The sequence below is a fragment of the Hemiscyllium ocellatum genome, chromosome 12, assembly GCF_020745735.1.
Source record: "Hemiscyllium ocellatum isolate sHemOce1 chromosome 12, sHemOce1.pat.X.cur, whole genome shotgun sequence".
Classification (NCBI taxonomy): Eukaryota; Metazoa; Chordata; class Chondrichthyes; order Orectolobiformes; family Hemiscylliidae; genus Hemiscyllium; species Hemiscyllium ocellatum.
This window is the reverse complement of record NC_083412.1, coordinates 7,373,332-7,393,984: the sequence shown is the minus strand read 5'-3', so window position 1 is coordinate 7,393,984 and position 20,653 is coordinate 7,373,332. Positions and strand designations below refer to the sequence as shown.

Genomic DNA, 20,653 nt, shown 5'->3' with positions numbered 1-20,653 from the left:
GGAGATTGTGCAAACTCCACACAGAGTGTCGCCTGAGTCGGGAATTGAACCCAGGTCTCTGGCATTGTGAGGCAGCAGTGCTAACCACTATGCCACCGTATCGCCCATTTACCTCGTTCTCTGCTTTGTCCCTCCCTGCCCTAACTGTTTGATTTACCCCTTTTCCAACTGTACCAGTTTCAGACTGATCTCTTTCCTCACTATCTCCCTGAGTCCCACCCCCACTTTACTAGTTTAAATTCTCCTTAGTAGCTCGAGCAAATCTCCCTGCCAGTATATTAGTCCCCTTCCAATTCAGGTGTAATCCATCCTTCTTGAACAGGTCACTTCTACCCCAGAAGAGGTTCCAATGATTCAAAAATGTGAACCCTTCTACCTTGCACCAGCTCCTCAACCACACATTGATCTGCTCTATCCTCCTATTCCTACCCTCACTACACTCATTAGCAACGGAAATAATCCAGATATTACTACCCTCAAGCACCTCCTTTTAAAGTTCCTGTCTAACTTCGTATTACTATGTTCAGAATGTCATCCTTTTCCCTTTCTATGTCATAGTTCCACTGTGTACAAGGGCGTCCTACTGGTCCCACTCCCCTTTGAGAATATTCTGCACCCTGTCTGAGATATCCTTGATCCTGGCACCACAGAGGTAACATGCATTCTGATTTCTCACTGTCGGCCACGAAGATGTCTGTCTGTGCCTCTGACTAGAGAGTCCCATATCTCCGTTGATGGCTTGGACCCTGACGTTACCCCTTGTTACATTAGAGCCAGTCTCAGTACCAGAAACTTGGCTGTTTGTGCTACATTCCCCAGAGAGTCCACCCCTCCCTACATTTTCCAAAACAGCATTCTTGTTTGATATTGGGTCAGCCACAGGAGACTCCTGTAATACCTGCCTCTCTCTCCTACCTTTCCTGGCAGTAACCCATCTACTTGACTGTATCTGCGGTTTTTCTCCCCTCCTATAACTGCCATCCATCACACCCCCCAGCTCCTGTAAATTGCCTCGAATTGCTGCTCCAGCTGATCTATGCGATCTGAAAGGATTTGGAACCAAACACACTTCCTGCAGACATCAGTAATATGGAAACTCTCCCTAATCTCCCACATCTGACAGGAAGATCATATTACTCTACTAATTCCCATCTTTGCACCTTAACAATCTATAAACCAAGAAAATAGCACAGTCTTACTGCTCTAAAAAGCACTGCTCCAGGCTAACTTAGTATCTATGCTTTGTATTTTTTAAATTACTTAATCAATAGATAAATCTCGATAAAACATATAACCAAAAAGAACCCACTCTCCTCACTATTAAAAAAAAAGACAGCGAGGTTCCACTTAAAAAACTGCGCACTTACCTGCTTCTGTGCTGTGAGAGCATTTTTCCACGGTCACCTGTGATTTTCACTTTTTGTTAATTTTTCTTAGACACACTCTGATGTCCAGAGTACTTGACTCAAACAGCAAAGGTGGTAGCTGTGCAGATTCACTGCTGGGTCAGATCGCAGTGTCGGCTTTGTCAGGAGCTACTCAGAATGTTCTTGTCAAGCACTGGTCCCCAGTTCACACCGTTGGCTCTGTTTCATCTGCTTTTATTCTCTCTGTTCAAGGGATTGGGACGCTGGGTACAATTCAAAATGTACCTCAGAAAGCATAGTTTTTAAAACTGCAGTTATCTCTTTGCACAATCTCATGGGTTCAGGGCCGTGGTCCACCGTCCAAAATAAAGGCTTAAGTAAAATGTGGTCTTTTACAGGTCTTTGCCAAATGTGTTAATTCTGCTCCTTATTCTCTGCAGATGCTGTCTGAACAGTTGAGGTTTTACCAGCATTTTCTATTGTTTTACAAAATGAAAAATAAGTACTACTACTGCTTCCAACTGTTGGAGTGCAAACCCAGAAGGAGAACGTTCCTTTATTCAGGCTGATATTCCATTATTGGCCTGTTCTATTGTTCAGTTAGATGATGGCTAATTCCTGTTGATTCCCATTGGTCCCATATTCCTCAATACGCACTGGCAATTGGAGGCAAGAATTGCATCACCTTTAATTCTTAACATTTTAAATTGCCCCGGTCAACATTATGTGTGAAAAATTGCTTCCTAATATTACTCCTTACTAGCTGAATCTGAATTTGATGATTTTCCACCTTGTTCGGGATCGGCGGCACAGTAGCACAGTGGTTAGCACTGCTGCCTCACAGCGCCAGAGACCTGGGTTCAATTCCCGACTCAGGTAACTGACTGTGTGGAGTTTGCACATTCTCCCCGTGTCTGCGTGGGTTTCCTCCGGGTGCTCCGGTTTCCTCCCACAGTCCAAAGATGTGCAGGTCAGGTGAATTGGCCATGCCAAATTGTCCGTAGTGTTAGGTAATAGGGGCATGGGTGGGTTGCGCTTCGGCGGGTCGGTGTGGACTTGTTGGGCCGAAGGGCCTGTTTCCACACTGTAAGTAATCTAAAAAAAAAATGTCACTAGAGGAAGCAGTTGATACCAAAACTGCAAGAGCTTTCCCTCCGACTCGGTACTCACTAATTGAAAAAAAGACCATGAGATTTAGGAGCAAAATTATGCCATTCAGGCCATCAAGTCTACATTACCATTTGATCATGGCTGACATATTTCTCCAACTCATTCTCCTGAGTTCTCCCAGTATACCTTAATCCCACTTTGTAGTCAAGAGCCTATCTATCACCATCTCAAAGACACTCAGCGACTTGGCCTCCACAGTCTTCTGCAACAGTGAGTTCCATAGATTCACCAATTCCTCCTCATTTATTTCTAAAGGGTTTTCTCTTCACTCTGAGGCTGTGGCCTCAGGTCCTGGTTTCTCCGACCAACAGAATCATCTCTACATCCATTCTATCCAGGCATCTCAGTATCCTGTAAGTGCCCCCCTCATCCTCCTAAACTCCACTGAGTACAAACCCAGAGTCCTCAACCACTGTTCACTTGGCAAGCCCTTTGTTTCCAGGTTCACTCTTAAAAACCTCCTCTGGACCCGCTCCACGTCCATTATATCCTTCCAAAACTGCTCATAAAATTCCAAATGTGATTTGACCAAAGCAGCTTTAGCTGTACATCCTGCTCTTGTGTTCTTGAAATGCATGCTAACATTGCATTTGCCTTCCTAACTGATAATTAAACCTGCATGTTAACCTTAAGAGAATCCTGAGCTGTGATTCCTAGGTCACTTAGTGCTTCAGTTTTCAAAAGCCTTTCTCCATTTAGAAAGTAGTCAACACCTCTATTCTTCCTACCACCTTATACTTACCCACATCTGCCAATTCTTTGCCCACTCTCCTAGCCTGCACAGCTCCTTTTGCAGCATCCCCATTTCCTCAGCACTATCTGTCCATTTATCTTTTGTCATCTGCATAATTAGCAACAGTGTCCTCAGTTCCTTTATATCTCCTATGGAACTCCACTGTCCATCAGCTGTCATCCTGAAAAAGACCACTTTATCCCCACTCTCTGCCGTCTGCCAGTGAGACAATCCTCTGTCTTTACTAGTACCTTTGACCCTTACACCATTGGCTCTTGATCTTATTTCGCAGCCTCCTGTGTGACAACTTGTGAAAGGCCTTCTGGAAATCCAAATAGATCATGTCCACTGGCTCTTCTTTCTCTCACTTTGTTCCTCAAAGAATTCTAACAGATTTGTCAGGCGTGACTTCCCCTTTGCAAAGCTGTGCTGACTCAGCCCGATTTTACCAGTAGTCTGCAGTCTCGTCCTTAATGATGAATTCTGAAATTTCATCAACAACCAGCAATTTCCCAGCTTCCGTTAGTTTTTAAACAGCATGTTCCACCATGTCCCTGACACAACCATCAACATCCCGGAGTGTGTCCTGTTCCACCGGCAGACAGTATTGTAGTATGTGGTTGGGATGAAGTTGGCCTGAAGTTGATTTGGATTTGACTCCCACTGTGTGTGATGATGAAATAGAAATTCATTGAAATATCTGGAACAAAATGCTAGCCTAATGGCAGTCAGATAACAACTACTGTCAATTGTCATTTAAAAAAACTCCATCCATCTGTTTCACTGATGCCTTTTAGGAAAGGAAATCCACCATCCTCACTGACATAGTTGGCCTGGTCTGGCCTACATGTGGCTGCAGACCCACAGCAATGTGGTTGATTCTGAACTGCTTTTTGAGCAATAAATGCTGGCTGATCCGCATCCTGTGAACAAATTGAGGGATCCGCAGTCAGTTGTTGGAAGCAGCGCTGGTTACTAGGAGGCAACACAAAACATTTTAAATTCAAAGGAAAGAAAACCTCCAGGTTTCCCCATCCTGAGGTATTCTGAGAAACGTTCTTGAACCATTGCAGTAACAACTTGCTTTTAAATAATAAATTTAATCATCTCTAGATGTTGAACTGCATAAAGAGACATTAAATGCTTAGTGAAAAGGTTGGTTTAAGGAATGTCTTCAAGGAGGAGAGGGAGAGAGAGAGAGAGAGGCGGCGAGGTTTATGATGAAATTTCAGACACTAAGACTGAGGTAAGGAAAGACACATGCACCAACTTGTGAATTGATGAAAATTATTTATTTATTCTTCGGTGGCTTGATCCAAGTGTGGATTACATACCACTTCAGAGTACAGTCTAACTATACAGTTTAAGTATAGTTGAGACTTGAATCACACTCAGCCCTTCCCTAATAAGTGAAGTACAGTAGGTGAGTCAGCATTTATACACAGAAAAGGCAGGTCAATAACAGTGTCTCTTCTTTACTATTGATTTTTGTTAAATGCCCTGATGGCTATAGGAAGTCAGGCTCTTTCTGTAGTTTGCTGAGGTCAGTGGGATAAATGATATGTTTCTCTGGTTGGTGAAGGCGGAAGGCAGTCACCTACGATGTCACTGTTACTCGTGCGATCAGATATGACTGAAGCCATTTTAGCAGTGAGAGAAGATCTGGTGGCAAGAGGATTCAGTCCTGGACTGATCATGACAACACCACTTTCTGGAAAGGTTTGGGCGCTCTCTGGTTCAGCTGGTCCTAATCAACAATCCTTGACAGACTATCTTACAAAGCAAAGACATCTACTGTACTGTTCTACAAGGAGATCATTGAAGGTGACTCCTGGCCTACAGATCCTGGCTGGCTGTTGACTCCTGATAGACTGCGCCATAGGTGGGTGACAGTTCCTGATGTTGCTGCTGACCATCGAGGTTTTTGTACATCCAGAAAGCACAGCCTCCCATACATCAGGACAGAAAGCTGAAAGCTGGCCTGTGAGGGCAGGAACCTGCACCACTGAAGGTCTCCTAAAAATTCTGTGATTCTGTGAACTACCGCTTAGAATCACTTTGGTAAAGCTCCAACACTTTGATTTAACATTCCTTGTAACCCTGGAGAACAACCCACCATTTCTTGGTATATGCACATGGTTGAGGTTCAGTGCTTTCAAACAATGTTGTATCTTAGATTTTCCTTTTAAATGCACTCTTGCCTGCTCTGTCACTCGCATAACTCTAGTCACATTGAGGCTGGAGGCATTTTGGCACTGAGAATAATTAGAAGATGCTGAAAATAGATAGCTGAGAACTATAAAGAACATAGAAGATTACAGCGCAGTACAGGCCCTTCGGCCCTCGATGTTGCAATAAGATTAATTTTAAGGTCTGAACCTTTTGTCAGAACTATACAGTTGTGTTGCCATGTGCCCCATCTAGTGGACTGATTGACATCTTGCAAATTAGCATGTTGAATTGCTTTCAGATATATATAAAAATGAACAAGATGCTGAAGCCAAGAGATCTGGAGGTTCTAGTTGGGCAGGTTGAAGAACAATCTTATGGTGAACTTTATAAGTTGAGTCCTCGAGCACAAATGCTGGAAAGTTATGGTAATCTTTTATGAAGCACTAGTTCAACATCAACAAGAGTATAATGTCCAGTTCTTGGAAGATCCTTTAGGAGTGTGCAAGAGGGAATATCCTGAATGCACCCGGAATGAGTGACTTCAGTAATGTAGATAGACTACAGACTTAAACAGCAACTAATGAACCTAAAGGTTCCATTAGATACTGCCAGCAAGACTAATGTTATTTATAAAATACCATGCAAGAACAGTAAAAAAAAAACTACATTGGACAAACAAGCAGGAAACTTGTCACCAGGACACATGAGCACCAACTAGCCATTAGAAGACACAACTCACTATCACTAGTTTCCATACATACAGACAAAAAAAGGACACTACTTTGACTGGGACAACACACGCATCCCAGGCCAAGCGAAACAGAGATACGCATGAGAATTCTTAGAGACCTGGCATTCTAACCAGAACTGTATCAGTAAGCACATCGATTTAGACTCCATCTATCTTCCCTTGAAAAAAACACCCAGAAATGACATCACCCACCTTAAGGAACCAAGACCGATAAATAGAGAGGCGGGACATCCCACCAGCGCTTCACCGGGGACTCTCACTGATGATGTTACCTAGTCATGGTGACGAAACCTCTGAAAACAAACCTTCCAGCTCAGCCAGCTAACTTACGTCCATTTCCAGGAGTGGTTAAGAGAGCATTTAATAGATGTGTTCAAAATTTTTGCTGGACTATTCATTGAATCCCTACAGTGTGGAAGCAGGCCATTCGACCCACCTAGTACACCCCAAAGCTCCAAAGAGAATTCCACCTGGACTTACCCTATCCCCACAACCCTGCATTTGCAGTGGCCAATCCACCTAACCTTCACATCTTTGGACTATGGGAGGAAAGTGAACCACCCAGAGGAAACCCATGTAGACATGAGAATATGCACACTGCACACAGGGTGGCAATGAACCTGGGTCCCTGGCACTGTGAAGCAGCAGTGCTAACCACTGAGCCATTGTGCTGCCTCTAACTAGGCAAGCTATCAATTTGTTTTGATAGGAGGTTTAATATCCAGCAGGGAGACAATTTAAGTATAGTATAGTTGAGTGAAAGTTTCTTCGACTTAAATTTTTATTCAACAGTTGTGACACTGACATGGGTAATGTTTGGAGAGGTTAAAATTAATCCTGTTCAATTATCTCACCATGAAAGAACTTTCAGGTGGGAGACTTTCCCAGCAACCACACACCCAACCATAGTGCAAAACAATTTGGAAGTACATGTGCAGACATGAGCTGAACAACTGCCTTCAAGGGTGTACTGTTCTAAGGTTTTGTTAAGCAGCTTTTTTATGCCAAAGGCAAGGTTCACTGGAGTGGTGATAAGCACAAAGCACTTGTATTTTTCAGCTGTTAGTGGAAAGGGTTGGTTCCTACATGAAATATATGAAAAGTCATGTGAGTTGGCCAAAAGTTCATGAGGTTGACTGTTACATGAGGATACCTGCTGAGAAATTCAATAAACCCTTTTAATCACGTGAACGATTATATTCCAGAGTCAGCTACAGATAGTGAGGAAGCAAATGCAGGAGAACCTTGGAAAAAAAAATTAGGTATACACGTGAAATGGAGAGATATGCAGGATTATGGGGAAAGAGAGGGGAGATGTGGATAATTTTATATTTCTTTCAAAGAATCACCACAGGCACAGTGGTCTGACAGCGTACTGTCTGATTTTATGAGCGCTGATTACATCTGAGTGAATTTTAAATTGCACCTTTCTTCTCCACTTATCCATCCTGCACAAAGCACTCCACACTGGATGCAATGTCCGAAACATGGACTCACTCTTTCAGCATTTTTTGGGAGTTCTACCCACCACTGTGTGACCAAATGACTGCTGATCCCTGTATGACATAGTTTCACTGGCTCAGGTTACTTTTAAAAACAGCAGTTGAAATGTCTACAAAGGAGGAAGCTGTCATGAACAGGACTGCCAACTCAGCATTTGAACTATATATGCAATATCCTTGGTTTTTCAAAAAAAAAATTATTCACATGATGAGTGTATGACTGACCAGGTTGGCATTGGTTGATCATTCTTAGCTGCATTTGCAAAGATTGTACTAAGTCATCTTTTTGGACCATTATAGCCTGTGGTGCTCCAACTGTGGTATGAGTTGAAGAGTTCCAGTGTTTTGACCAAAGATGAGAAACATATTACTGATGGTTATGTCTGCAGGAAGTCTGCTTGGTTGTGAATCCTGTAGGATCGCATGGATTGATTGGAGTGTCACTTAGAGGTAATGAGGAATTTACAGGAGCTAGAGGGTGTGATGGAGGGCAGTTACAGGAAGGGAGATAAACTGCAAATACAGTCAGGTAGACTTTCCTTCAGGAAAGGTAGGAGAGGGAGGCAGGGAGTGTGGGACTCTCCTCCACCTATTCACATGTCTGACAAGTTTGCTGTTTTAGAAAATGTAGGAGGTGAGGGACTTTCAGGGAAATGTAGCCCTGACAGCTGGGTGTCTGGTATCAAGACTGACTCTAATGTATTGAGTCAGGTTCCAAGCGATCGATAGTGATAGGGACTCTCTAGTCAGAGGCACAGACAGATATTTCTGCAACTAACAGCAAGACATCAGAATGGCGTGTTGCCTCCCTCTTGCCAGGATCAAGGATATCTTGGAGAGATTACAGAAAGTTCTCAAATGGGAGAAGGACCAGCAGGAGGTTGTTCTACACATTGGAATTAATGATATAAGAAGAGATAGGGGCAAGAATCTGAAGAGAGAATATAGGAAGTTAGGCAGGAATTTAAAAAGTAGGTCCTCGAGGGTGGTAATATCTGGATTACTGCCGGTGCCACAAGCTACTGAGAATAGGAGTAGGAGGATAGAGCAGATGAATACATGGCTGAGAAGCTGGTGCAGGGGAGATGGGTTCACATTTTTGGATTATTGAAGTCTCTTCTGAGGTAGACGTGACCTGCATAGGAAGGATAGATTGCAGCTGAATTGGACAAGTATACTGGTGGGGAGATTTGCTAGTGCTGCTCGGAAAGATTTAAACTAGTAAGGGAAGGGTGGGAGTGGGAGGGAAGGGAGGGCAGCAAGCGACCCATAGAACATAGAACCTATACAGCTCAATACAGGCCATTTAGCCCTCGATGTTGCGCCAATCCAAGCCCAACTAACCTACACTAGCCCACTATCCTCCATATGCCTATCCAATGCCCGTTTAAATGCCCATAAAGAGGGAGAGTCCACCACCTGCCCTTCACAAAACCATGCTGACTATCCTTGATCACATTATTCATATCCAGATGTTCATAAATCCTACCCCTCACAATTCTCTCTAAGACTTTGCCCACAACAGAAGTGAGACTCACCGGCCTATAGTTACTAGGGTTATCCCTACTCCCCTTCTTGAACAAGGGAACCACATTTGCTATCCTCCAGTCTTCTGGCACTATTTCTGTAGTCAATGAAGACATAAAAATCAAGGTCAATGGCTCTGCAATCTCCTCCCTTGCTTCCCAGAGAATCCTAGGATAAATGCCATCAGGCCCAGGGGACTTATCTATTTTCACCCTTTCCAGAATTTCCAACACCTCTTCCCTACATACCTCAAAGCCATCTATTCTAATTAATTGTGACTCAATATTCACATCGGCAACAATGTCCTGTTCCTGAGTGAATACTGACGAAAAGTATTCATTCAGTGTCTCCCCAATCTCTTCAGCCTCCACACGCAACTTCCCACTACTATCCTTGACTGGACCTATTCCTACCCTAATCATTCTTTTATTCCTGACACACTATAGAAAGCCTTTGGGTTTTCCCTAATCCTACCAACCAAGGACTTTTCATGTCCACTCCTTGCTGCTCTTAGCTCTTTCTTTAGATCCTTCCTGGCTACCTTATAACTCTCAATCGCCCCAATTGAACCTTCACGCTTCATCTTTACATAGGCCACCCTCTTCCCTTTAACAAGGAATTCCAATTCCTTATTAAACCACGGCTCCCTCACATGACACTTTCCTCCCTGCCTGACAGGTACATACTTATCAAGGACACTCGATAATTGCTCCTTGAACAAGCTCCACATATCGATTGCGCCCTTCCCTTGAAGCCTACTTTTCCAAGCCACACATCCTAAGTCATGCCTCACTGCATCATAATTTCCCTGCCCCCAGCTATAACTCTTGCTCTGCAGTGTACACTTATCCCTCTCCATCACTAGAGTAAAAGTCACCGAATTGTGGTCACTGTCCCCAAAGTGCTCACCTACCTCCAATTCTAACACCTGCCCTGGTTCGTTACCCAGAACCAAATCCAGTATGGCCTCACCCCTTGTTGGCCTGTCTACATATTGTGTCAGGAAACCCTCCTGCACACATTGGACTAACACCGACTCATCTAACATACTTGAGCCAGAGCTTTCCCAGTCAATGTCTGGAAAGTTAAAGTCCCCCATAACAACCATCCTATTACTTTCACTCTTCTCCTGAATCATCCTCGCAATCCTTTCTTCTATGTCTCTAGAACTATGAAGAGGCCTGTAGAAAGCTCCTAACAGGGTGACCTCACCTTTCCTATTTCTAAGCTCAGCCCAAACTACCTCAGATGGTGAGTCTTCATCCATCGTCCTTTCCACCGCTGTAATACTATCCTTGACAAGCAATGCCACACCTCTTTTACCCCCACCTCTGACCCTACTAAAACATTTAAACCCTGGAACCTGCAACATCCAATCCTGTCCCTGTTCTACCCATGTCTCCGTAATAGCCACAACATCGAAATCCCAGGTACCAACCCACGCTGCAAGTTCACCGACCTTATTTCGTATACACACTTCAAGCCACTTTCGTGTTTACAGGCACCCTCCTTCGAGATTGATGCCATGTTCCTAACCTCCCTACACTCCAGGTCCTGCACACTAAAGCTACAGTCTAGGTTCCCATGCCCCTGCAGAGTTAGTTTAAACCTCCCCCCAAGGATACTGGTACCCCTCAGGTTCAGGTGTAGACCATCCTGTTTATAGAGGTCCCACCTTCCCAAAAAAGAACCCCAGTTATCCAGATACTGGAATCTCTCCCTCCTGACCATCCATGTAGCCACGCATTTAACTGTTCTCTCTCCCTATTCCTCGACTCTCTATCACGTGGCACGGGTAACAAACCAGAGACAACAGCTCTGTTTGTTCTAACTTTGAGCTGGCACCACTCCCCACCTTTTCCTCCGCTACATCGATGACTGTATCGGCGCTGCCTCGTGCTCCCACGAGGAGGTTGAACAGTTCATCAACTTTACCAACACCTTCCATCCCAACCTCAAATTCACCTGGACTGTCTCAGACTCCTCCCTCCCCTTCCTAGACCTTTCCATTTCTATCTCGGGCGACCGACTCAACACAGACATCTACTATAAACCGACTGACTCCCACAGCTACCTGTACTACACCTCCTCCCACCCTACCCCTGTAAAAACTCCATCCCATATTTCCAATTCCTTCGCCTCCGCCGCATCTGCTCCCAGGAGGACCAGTTCCAACACCACACAGCCCAGATGGCCTCCTTCTTCAAGGACCGCAGTTTCCCCCCAGACGTGATCGACGATGCCCTACACCGCATCTCCTCCACTTCCCGCTCCTCCGTCCTTGAGCCCCGCCCCTCCAACCGCCACCGGGACAGAACCCCACTGGTTCTCACCTACCACCCCACCAACCTCCGTATACAACGTATCATCCGTCGTCATTTCTGCCAACTCCAAACGGACCCCACCACCAGGGATATATTTCCCTCCCCTCCCTTATCAGCGTTCCGCAAAGACCACTCCCTTCGTGACTCCCTCGTCAGGTCCACTCGCCCCACCAACCCAACCTCCACTACCGGCACCTTCCCGTGCAACCGCAGGAAATGCAAAACTTGCGGCCACGCCTCCTCCCTTACTTCTCTCCAAGGCCCCAAGGGATCCTTCCATATCCGCCACAAATTCACCTGCACCTCCACTCACATCATCTATTGCATCCGCTGCACCCGATGTGGCCTCCTCTATATTGGGGAGACAGGCCGCCTACTTGCAGAACGCTTCAGGGAATACCTCTGGGACACCCGGACCAACCACCCCGTGGCTCAACACTTCAACTCTCCCTCCCACTCCACCGAGGACATGCAGGTCCTTGGACTCCTCCATCGCCAGAACATAACAACACGATGGTTGGAGGAAGAGCGCCTCATCTTCCGCCTGGGAACCCTCCAGCCACAAGGGATGAACTTGGATTTCTCCAGTTTCCTCATTTCCCCTCCCCCCACCTTGTCTCAGTCGATTCCCTTGAACCCAGCACTGCCCTCCTAACCTGCAATCTTCTTCCTGACCTCTCCGCCCCCACCCCACTCCGGCCTATCACCCTCACCTTGACCTCCTTCCACCTATCACATCTCCATCGCCCCTCCCCCAAGTCCCTCCTCCCTACCTTTTATCTTAGCCTGCCTGGCACCCTCTCCTCATTCCTGATGAAGGGCTCTGGCCCGAAACGTCGAATTTCCTGTCCCTTGGATGCTGCCTAACCTGCTGTGCTTTAACCAGCAACACATTTTCAGCTCTGATCTCCAGCATCTGCAGACCTCACTTTTTACTCTAACTTTGAGCTTCCAACCTAGCTCCCTGAAAGCCTGTCTAACATCCTCATCCCTCTTCCTACCTATGTCGTTGGTGCCAATGTGGATCACGACTTCGGGCTGCTCCCCCTCCCCCTTAAGGACCCGGAAAACACGATCAGAGACATCACCTACCCTTGCATTTGGGAGGCAACATACCAATCGTGAGTCTCTGTCGCCCCCGCAAAACTGCCTATCTGTGCCTCGAGCTATCGAGTCCCCAATAACTATTGCTCTACTCTTCTCCACCCTTCCCTTCTGAGCAGTGGGGACAGGCTCCGTGCCAGAGGCCTGAACCCCATTGCTTACCCCTGGTAAGTCATCCCCCCACAACTATCCAAAACGGTATACTTGTTCTTGAGGGGAACAGCCGCAAGGGGGGTCCCTGCACTGGCTGCTTCCTCCCAGTCCCCCTCACTGTCATCCATCTGTCTGCAATCTTTGGAGTTACTACTTCCCTAAAGCTCCGATCTATGACCCCCTTTGCCTCCCGAATGATCCTAAGTTCATCCAACTCCAGCTCCAGTTCCCTAACGCGGTCTTGGAGGAGCTGGAGATGGGTGCACTTCCTGCAAGTGTAATCAGCAGGGACGACCATGGCATCCCTCACCTCAAACATGTTGCAAGAGGAACATTGCACTGCCTTCACTGCCCTCTACAAGTAACCTTTAAAAAAAAACTAGGTCTAAAGAATAGGATAAGTAAAAGGCAGCACTTACCTGCTTACCACAACGGGTCTTATTATTAGATTAGAGGAGGAGGGCAGATGGGAGGCACTATCTCCGTAGTGCCTTGGGTTCCTCTCCTGCCCCCCTTTATAGGGAAAAAAACTACCCAGGTAAGCTTGCGCTACACCAGCTTCCGGGTCCGCTCTGCGCTTTTTTTTAAAACAAAACTTTCAAATTTAAACCGTTAAACAAACGTAATTGAGCCAACAAGCAGCCACTGCCAAACAGCCCTTACCTGCTCCGCCGAGAGAGTGAGGAGACCCAGGGAGATAGTGAGGAAAGAGGACACTCTGAGACTGATACAGTTGGGAAAAGGAGTATATCAAATTGTCGGGGCAGGCAGGAACAAAGCAGAGAATGAGGTAGGACTGATAAGTTAAACTGCATTTATTTCAATGAAAGAGGTCTAACACGGAAGGCAGATGAACTGAGGGCACGGTTGGGGACATGGGACTGGGATTTCGTAGCAATTACAGTGACTTGGCTCAGGGGTAGAGAGAACTGGCAGCTTAATGTTCAAGGCTATACATGCTACAGGCAAGATAGCAAGAGGGGCAAGTCAGGAAAGGGAGTAGCATTTTTGATTCGGGATAACATTACTGCTATACTTAGGGAGGATATTCCTGGGAATATATCCAGGGAAGTTATTTTGGTGGAACTGAGAAATAATAAAGGGATGATCATTTTATTGGAATAGTGCTATAAACCCCCCAAACGTCAGCAGGAAATTGAAAGACAAATTTGTAAGGAGATCTCCGTTATCTGTGAGAATAAGAGGGTGGTTATGGTAGGAGATTTTAATTTTCCAAAAATAGGCTGAAACTGCCATAGTGTTAAAGGCTTGGATGGAGAGGAATTTAAGTGTGCACAGGAAAATTTTCTTATTCAGTATATGGATGTAGAGAAGGTGCAAAACGTGACCTATTCTTCGAAAATAAGACAGGGCAGATGACTGAGGTGTCAATAGGGGAGCACTTTGGAACAAATGACCATAATTCTACTTTTAACTTGGTCCACCACAGTCCAACACTGGCACCTCCTCATCAGTTTTAAAGTCATGATGGAAAAGGATAGACTGGATTTAAAAATTAAAGTTTGAAATTGAAGGAAGACCAATTTTGACAGTATGAGGCAAGAACTTTAAAAACTTGATTGAGGCAGATGTTCGCAGATAAAGGGGAGGCTGGAAAATAGGCAGGATTCAAAATGAGATCATGAAAGTCCAGTATTTTCCTGTTAGAATGAAGGGCAAGCCTGCTAGGTGTAAGGAATGCGAGATGACTAGACAAGTAGAGATTTTGCTCAAGGAAAGGAAGATATAGACGGCAGGGATCGAGTGAATACCTCAAAGAGTATAAAGGCAGTAGTGTATACTTCAGAGGGAAATCAGGAGGGCAAAAAGGGGACATCTAATAGCTTTAGCAAATAGGGTTAAGGAGAATCCAAAGGGCTTCTAGGAATACAAATTATTGGTCAGAGTACTGAGTACAGGAGTTGGGAGGTCATGTTGTGGCTGTACAGGACATTGGTTAGGCCACTGTTGAAATATTGTATGCAATTCTGGTCTCCTTCCTATCAGAAAGATGTTGTGAAACTTGAAAGGGCTCAGAAAAGACTTACAAGGATGTTGCCAGGTTTGGAGGATTTGAGCTATAGAGAGAGGCTGAACAGGGTGGGGCTGTTTTCCTTGGACCGTCAGAGGCTGAGGGGTGACCTTATAGAGGTTTACAAAATTATGAGGGGCATAGATAAGGTAAATAGGCAAAGTCTTTTCCATGGGGTCGGGGAGTCCAGAACTAGAGGGCATAGGTTTAGGGTGAGAGGGGAAAGATATAAAAGAGGCAACTAAGGGGCAACTTTTCACACAGAGGGTAGTACGTATATGGAATGAGCTGCCAGAGGAAGTGGTGGAGTCTGGTTCAATTGCAACATTTAAGAGGCATTTTGATGGGTATATGAATAGGAAGGGTTTGGAGGGATATGGGCCAGATGCTGGCAGGTGGGACTAGATTGGGTTGAGATATCTGGTTGGCGTGAATGGGTTGGACCGAAGGGTCTGTTTCCATGCTGTACATCTCTATGACTCTAAATACATGAAGGACAAAAAGGGTAACCAGGGAGAGAATAGAGCCCCTTAAAGATCAGCAAGGCAGCCTACCTGTGGAACCACAGGCGATTGGCTAGATACTAAATGAGTATTTTTCATCAGTGTTTACTGTAGAGAAGGATATGGAAGATACAGAGTGTCAGGAAATAAATAGCGACCTCTTGAAAAATGTCCATATCACAGAGGAGAGAATACTGGATGTCTTAAAAAAACATACAGAAGGATCCATCCCCAGGACCTGAGCAAGTGTACCCTAGAACTCTGTGGGAAGCAAGTGAAGAGATTGCTGGACTCCTTGCTGAGATATATTTACCATGGATAGTCACAGGTTGGTGCCAGAAGACTGAAGATTGGCTAACATTGTGCCATTATTTAAGAAAGGTGGTAAGAAAAAGCCAGGGAAACATAGACTGGTGAGCCTGACATCACAGGGCAAGTTTTTTTTATGGAAACAAGTCCTTCGGCCCGACAAGTTCACACCAATCCTCCGAAGAGTAACTCCCCCAGACCCATTTCCCTACCCAATATTTATCCTTGACTAATGCACCTAACAATATGGGCAATTTAGCATGGCCAATTCACCTGACCTGCATATCTTTAGATTGTGGGAGGAAACCAGTGCACCAGGAGAAAACCCACGCAGACACGGGGAGAGTGTGCAAACTGCACACAGACAGTCACCCGAGGTGGGAATCAAACCCGGGTCCCTGGTACTGTGAGGCAGCAGTGCTAACACGGAGCCACCGTGCCGTTGTTGGAGACAATCCTGAGGGGCAGGATTTACATATGTTTGGAAAGGCAAGGACTGATTAGGGATAGTCAACATTGCTTTGTGTGTGGGATCTAGTGTCTCGCTAACTTAATTGAGATTTTGAAGAAGTAACAAAGAGGATTTATATATGTAAAGTGGTGGATGTGATTTATATAGACTTCAGTAAGACATTTGACAAGGTTCCTCATGATAGTCTAGTTAGCAAGGTTATATCACACGGAATAAAGAACCAACTGTTTAGATACTTGGCTCGAAAGTAGAAGACAGGTTCGTGGTGGACAGTTGCTTTTCAGACTGGAGGCCTGTGATCAGTGCTGTGCTACAGGGATCGGTGCTGGGTCCACTGTGTCTTATCATTATATAAATGTCATGGGCGTACTATAGGTGGTATGGTTAGTAAGTTTGCATATGTCACTAAAGTTGGAGGTGTAGTGGACAACGAAGAAGGTTGCCTCAGAGTATAATTGGATCTTGGTGGACTGAGGAGTGGCAGATTGAATTGAATTTAATTTAATTTAGTTTAGATAAATGTGAGGTGCTGCATTTTGGAAAGGCAAGTCAGGGCAGGACATATATACTGGGGAGTGTTGCTTAATAAAGAGACCTTGGAGTGCAGGTTCATAGCTCTTTGAAAGTAGAGTCGCATGTAGATAGGATAGTGAAGAAGGGATTTGGTATACTTCCCTTTATTGATCAGAGTATTGAGTAGAAGAGTTGGGAGATCATGTCACAACTGTACAGGCCATTGGTTTGGCCACTTTTTAAATATTGTGTGCAATTCTGGTCTCCCTCCTAAAGAAAGGATGTTGTGAAACTTGAAAGGGTTCAAAAAAGATTTACAAGGATATTGCCAGGGTTGGAGGGTTTGAGCTATAGGGAGAGGCTGAACAGGCTGGGGCTGTTTTCCCAGCTGAGGGGTGACCTTATGGAAGTTTATGAAATCATGAAGGGCATGGATAGGGTAAGTAGGCAAGATCCTTTCCCTGAGGTGGGGGTTTAAGGTGAGAGGGGAAAGATATAAAAGGGACTTAAGGGGCATCTTTTACACGTAGAGGGTGCTGCGTATATGGAATGAGCTGCCAGAAGAAGTGGATGGAGGTTGATACAATTACAACATTTAAAAGGCATTTGGATAGGTATATGAATAAGAAGCGTTTAGAGAGATATGGGCCAAGTGCTGGCAAATGGGACTAGATTTTATATAGGATATCTGGTCAGCATGGATGAGTTGAACCAAGGGGTCTGTTTCCGTGCTATATGTCTATATAACTCCGTGAATCTGCATTCAGAACTGAAGAAGGGTGACAGGACTCGAAACATTAACTCTTTTTCATTCCACAAATGCTGTCAGACCTGCTGAGTTTCTTCATTAATTTCTGCTTTTTGTTTGTTTCACATCTCCAGCATCTTCAGTTCTTTGTTTAATTTATATGGCTTGGAGAGGGTGGGGATGTCAGGTGCTAGAAAGTCAGAATTGATAAAATGTGGAGCTATTAAAAGTACAGCAAGTCAAGCAGCATCAGAGGAGAAGGAGAAGTCGACATTTCGGGCAGGACCCTTCATCGGGACTGAAGGAGGGAAAGTGGAAAGGGGCTGAGAAATAAATAGAGGAAGGAGGTGGGGCTGGGGGCAAGGTAGGTAGGATGGCGATAGGAGGATGTAGAAGGTGATCGTGATTGGTCATCCAAGGTCCAAGTTAAAAATCTCACAACACCAGGTTATAGTCCAAGAGGTTTATTTGAAGTTTAAGCTTTTGGAGCGCTGCTCCTTCTTCAGATAGTAAATTCTGTATCCTATTATCCTGCCCCACTAGCTACCTGATGTTGAGTGATTTTTAACTTTGTCCACCCCAGTCCAACACCAACACCTCCACATCAGCCCAGGTCTAGCCCTCCCTCTCCACCCCTCCACCTTGACCTTACCAAACCTGTCCGGCTTCCTTCCCACATGTCTGCTCCACCCTTCTCACTGACTAATCACAGTCACCACCTTGCTGTACTTGCTTCATATTAGCCCTGTCATTATTTATATTTGGCCTAAATGGAGTTGATGAAGTGCATTGTTACACACTCGCTGAGGTGTTTGTCTTTGATTCTTCTTGCAGTTTGTAAGTTCAAAGCCCATAAGAGGTGTGCTGTGAGGGCAATCAATAACTGCAAATGGACAACCCTGGCATCAATCGGTAAAGACATCATCGAGGATGAGGATGGGGTAGGTATGAGAGCTTTAAAATAACCATCCCCAAAAGTAAGCCTTTTGTTTTCACTGTCTTGTGTGGAGCTTACAAGAAGTTAAAACTCAGCTGTTGAATGCAGTGTTCCCTGTGGAAGTGTTCTGAAAAACTAGAGAAACTGTTGAGTATCTATACCCCAAGCAACATCTGTAACAAAAGATCTGGCTATCATTATATTGCTGTTCATGGGAGCTTACTATGCATAAATTGGCTGCTGCATTTTCTGTGTTATAATTGTGAGTATGCTTTAAAAGTAATTAGTTTGCTGGAATGTTGTTGGGGACATTGTGAGATCATGAAAGGTACAATACTATAGCAGCAAGTCTCCAGCCCATTTGCTGTAGGTCTCCTCACCCACTGGCCCAAAATTTCCAAATGAAAGGTTGATCATTCTAACTGCAGCAGTCAATTTGCAAGTGAGGAAACTCCTTCATTTTCAAAGATGTAACAGATGATTCTCTGCCTGAAGAAAATCTTGCATTCTATGTATGCCAATGTTACCACGAGAAGCTCAACAAAAGAAATGTGGAGTAACTCAAGGAGTAGTCACAAAATGGGAAAAAAAGGAATGAATTGACCAGTCAAAACAAATAATCCTGAGAAATTGGGATTGAAAGAAGAGTAGGGAAGTTCAATCTTCTATTCATTAAGGTGATGTGGGCTTCACCGGCCCTCAGTGATTCTTATTCCTCCACGTGTTCTGACCAAATGTATCCATCAGTCAACATAATTTAAAACAGCTTATCTTGTTGTTCGGAGGATTTAATCTCCTTTGTTGCCCTAGCACTTAATCCTTTTAAAATTTATTCACGGGCTGAGGGCTTCACTGGCTAAGCTAGCATTTATTTCCCATCCCTAGTTGCCCAGAGGGCCCTTAAGAGTCACATTGCCGTGGGTTTGGATTCATTTGTAGGCCAGACCAGGTGAGATTGGCAGGTTCCTTCCCTGATGGTCATTAGTGCGTCAGATAGATTTTTCTGACAGTTGACAGTGAGTTTATGGTCATCATTAGACTCTCAATTCCAGACTTTTATTGAATTCAAGTCCCACCATGTGCCTGAGTGGGCTATGATCCCGGATCCCCAGGACATTACCTAGGTCTCTGAATTAACAGTCCAGTGATAATACCATTAGTCTGTTGCTTCCCCTAAATGAGTCACAACCTGACAAATTGAAAATATCCTCCTTATCTCTTTGCCTGCTAATCAATCCCTTGCCATGCTAATATGTACCTCAGTTCACGTGTCCTTTTCTGTGTACTTAATCTTTTGTATTAATGTTTTGTTTGGCAACATATCAATGATCTTTTGGATATTCAAATATGCTGCATTCCCTAATAGCCCTTATCTATCTGACTTGTTTTATCTTCAAAAGAATCGATTTGACTTTAAGCCTCTTGTGGTTTTCCAAGTACAATGTTGGGACTTTCTGAATAATAGACTTCAGTAATTTAAGACCATGAGACCAGAAATCATAGCAGCAGAAATTAGGCCATTTGGCCCGCCTAGTCTGCTCTGCCATTCAATCATGGCTGATAAGTTTTTCAAACCCATTGTCACCCTTTCTCCCCTTAACTCTTGGCCCCCTTGACAAGCAAGAACCTATCTGTCTGTCATGAGAGGCATGGATTGGGTGAATGTACTCAGTCTTTTTCCCTGAGTTGAGAAATTGAGGACTAGAGGGCATCAGTTTAAGGTGAGAAAATTAGCTTATCAGTGATAGGCCGCATGGTTTTGTGCAGGGAAGGTCACGTCTTACCAACCTATTGGAATATTTTGAGGAAATGACAAAGTTGATTGATGAGATAACGCCTGTAGATGCATGGACTTCAGTCAGGCATTTGATAAGGTTCCACATGGTAGGCTGATGGAGAAGGTGTACTGGCTAGACGGATAGAGAACTGGCTGGGCAACAGGAGACAATGGTAGTAGTGGAAGGGAGTTTCTCAAAATGGAGACCTGTAACCAGTGGTGTTCCACAGGGATCCGTGCTGGGACCACTGTTGTTTGAGATATACAGAAGTGAAGTGGAGGAAGGTGTAGGTGGTCTGATTAATTTACAGATGTCACTAAGATTGGTGGAGTAGCAGATAGTAAAGGGGACTGTCAGAGAATACAGCAGAACGGAGATATATTGGAGAGTTGGGCGGAGAAATGGCAGATGGATTTCAATCTGGGCAGATGCGAGATGATGCATTTTGGAAGATCCAATTCAAGAGCAACTATACATTGAGTGGAAGAGCACTACAGAAAATTGATGTACAGAGAAATCTGGGTGTTCAGGTCCATGTATCCTGAAGGTGGCAACACA

General features: G+C 44.7%; 1 protein-coding gene across 4 annotated transcripts in view; it reads left to right on the top strand.

Moving 5' to 3' along the window:
• Nucleotides 1-20,653, top strand: part of dgkh (diacylglycerol kinase, eta) — a 570,460-nt gene that overhangs the window by 362,830 nt on the left and 186,977 nt on the right. For all 4 annotated transcript variants that reach the window (XM_060832853.1, XM_060832854.1, XM_060832851.1 and 1 more), the window contains one exon: nucleotides 18,215-18,321. In XM_060832853.1, coding sequence (XP_060688836.1) covers nucleotides 18,215-18,321 — 107 coding nt within the window. The remainder of the gene's footprint in view (nucleotides 1-18,214; nucleotides 18,322-20,653) is intronic.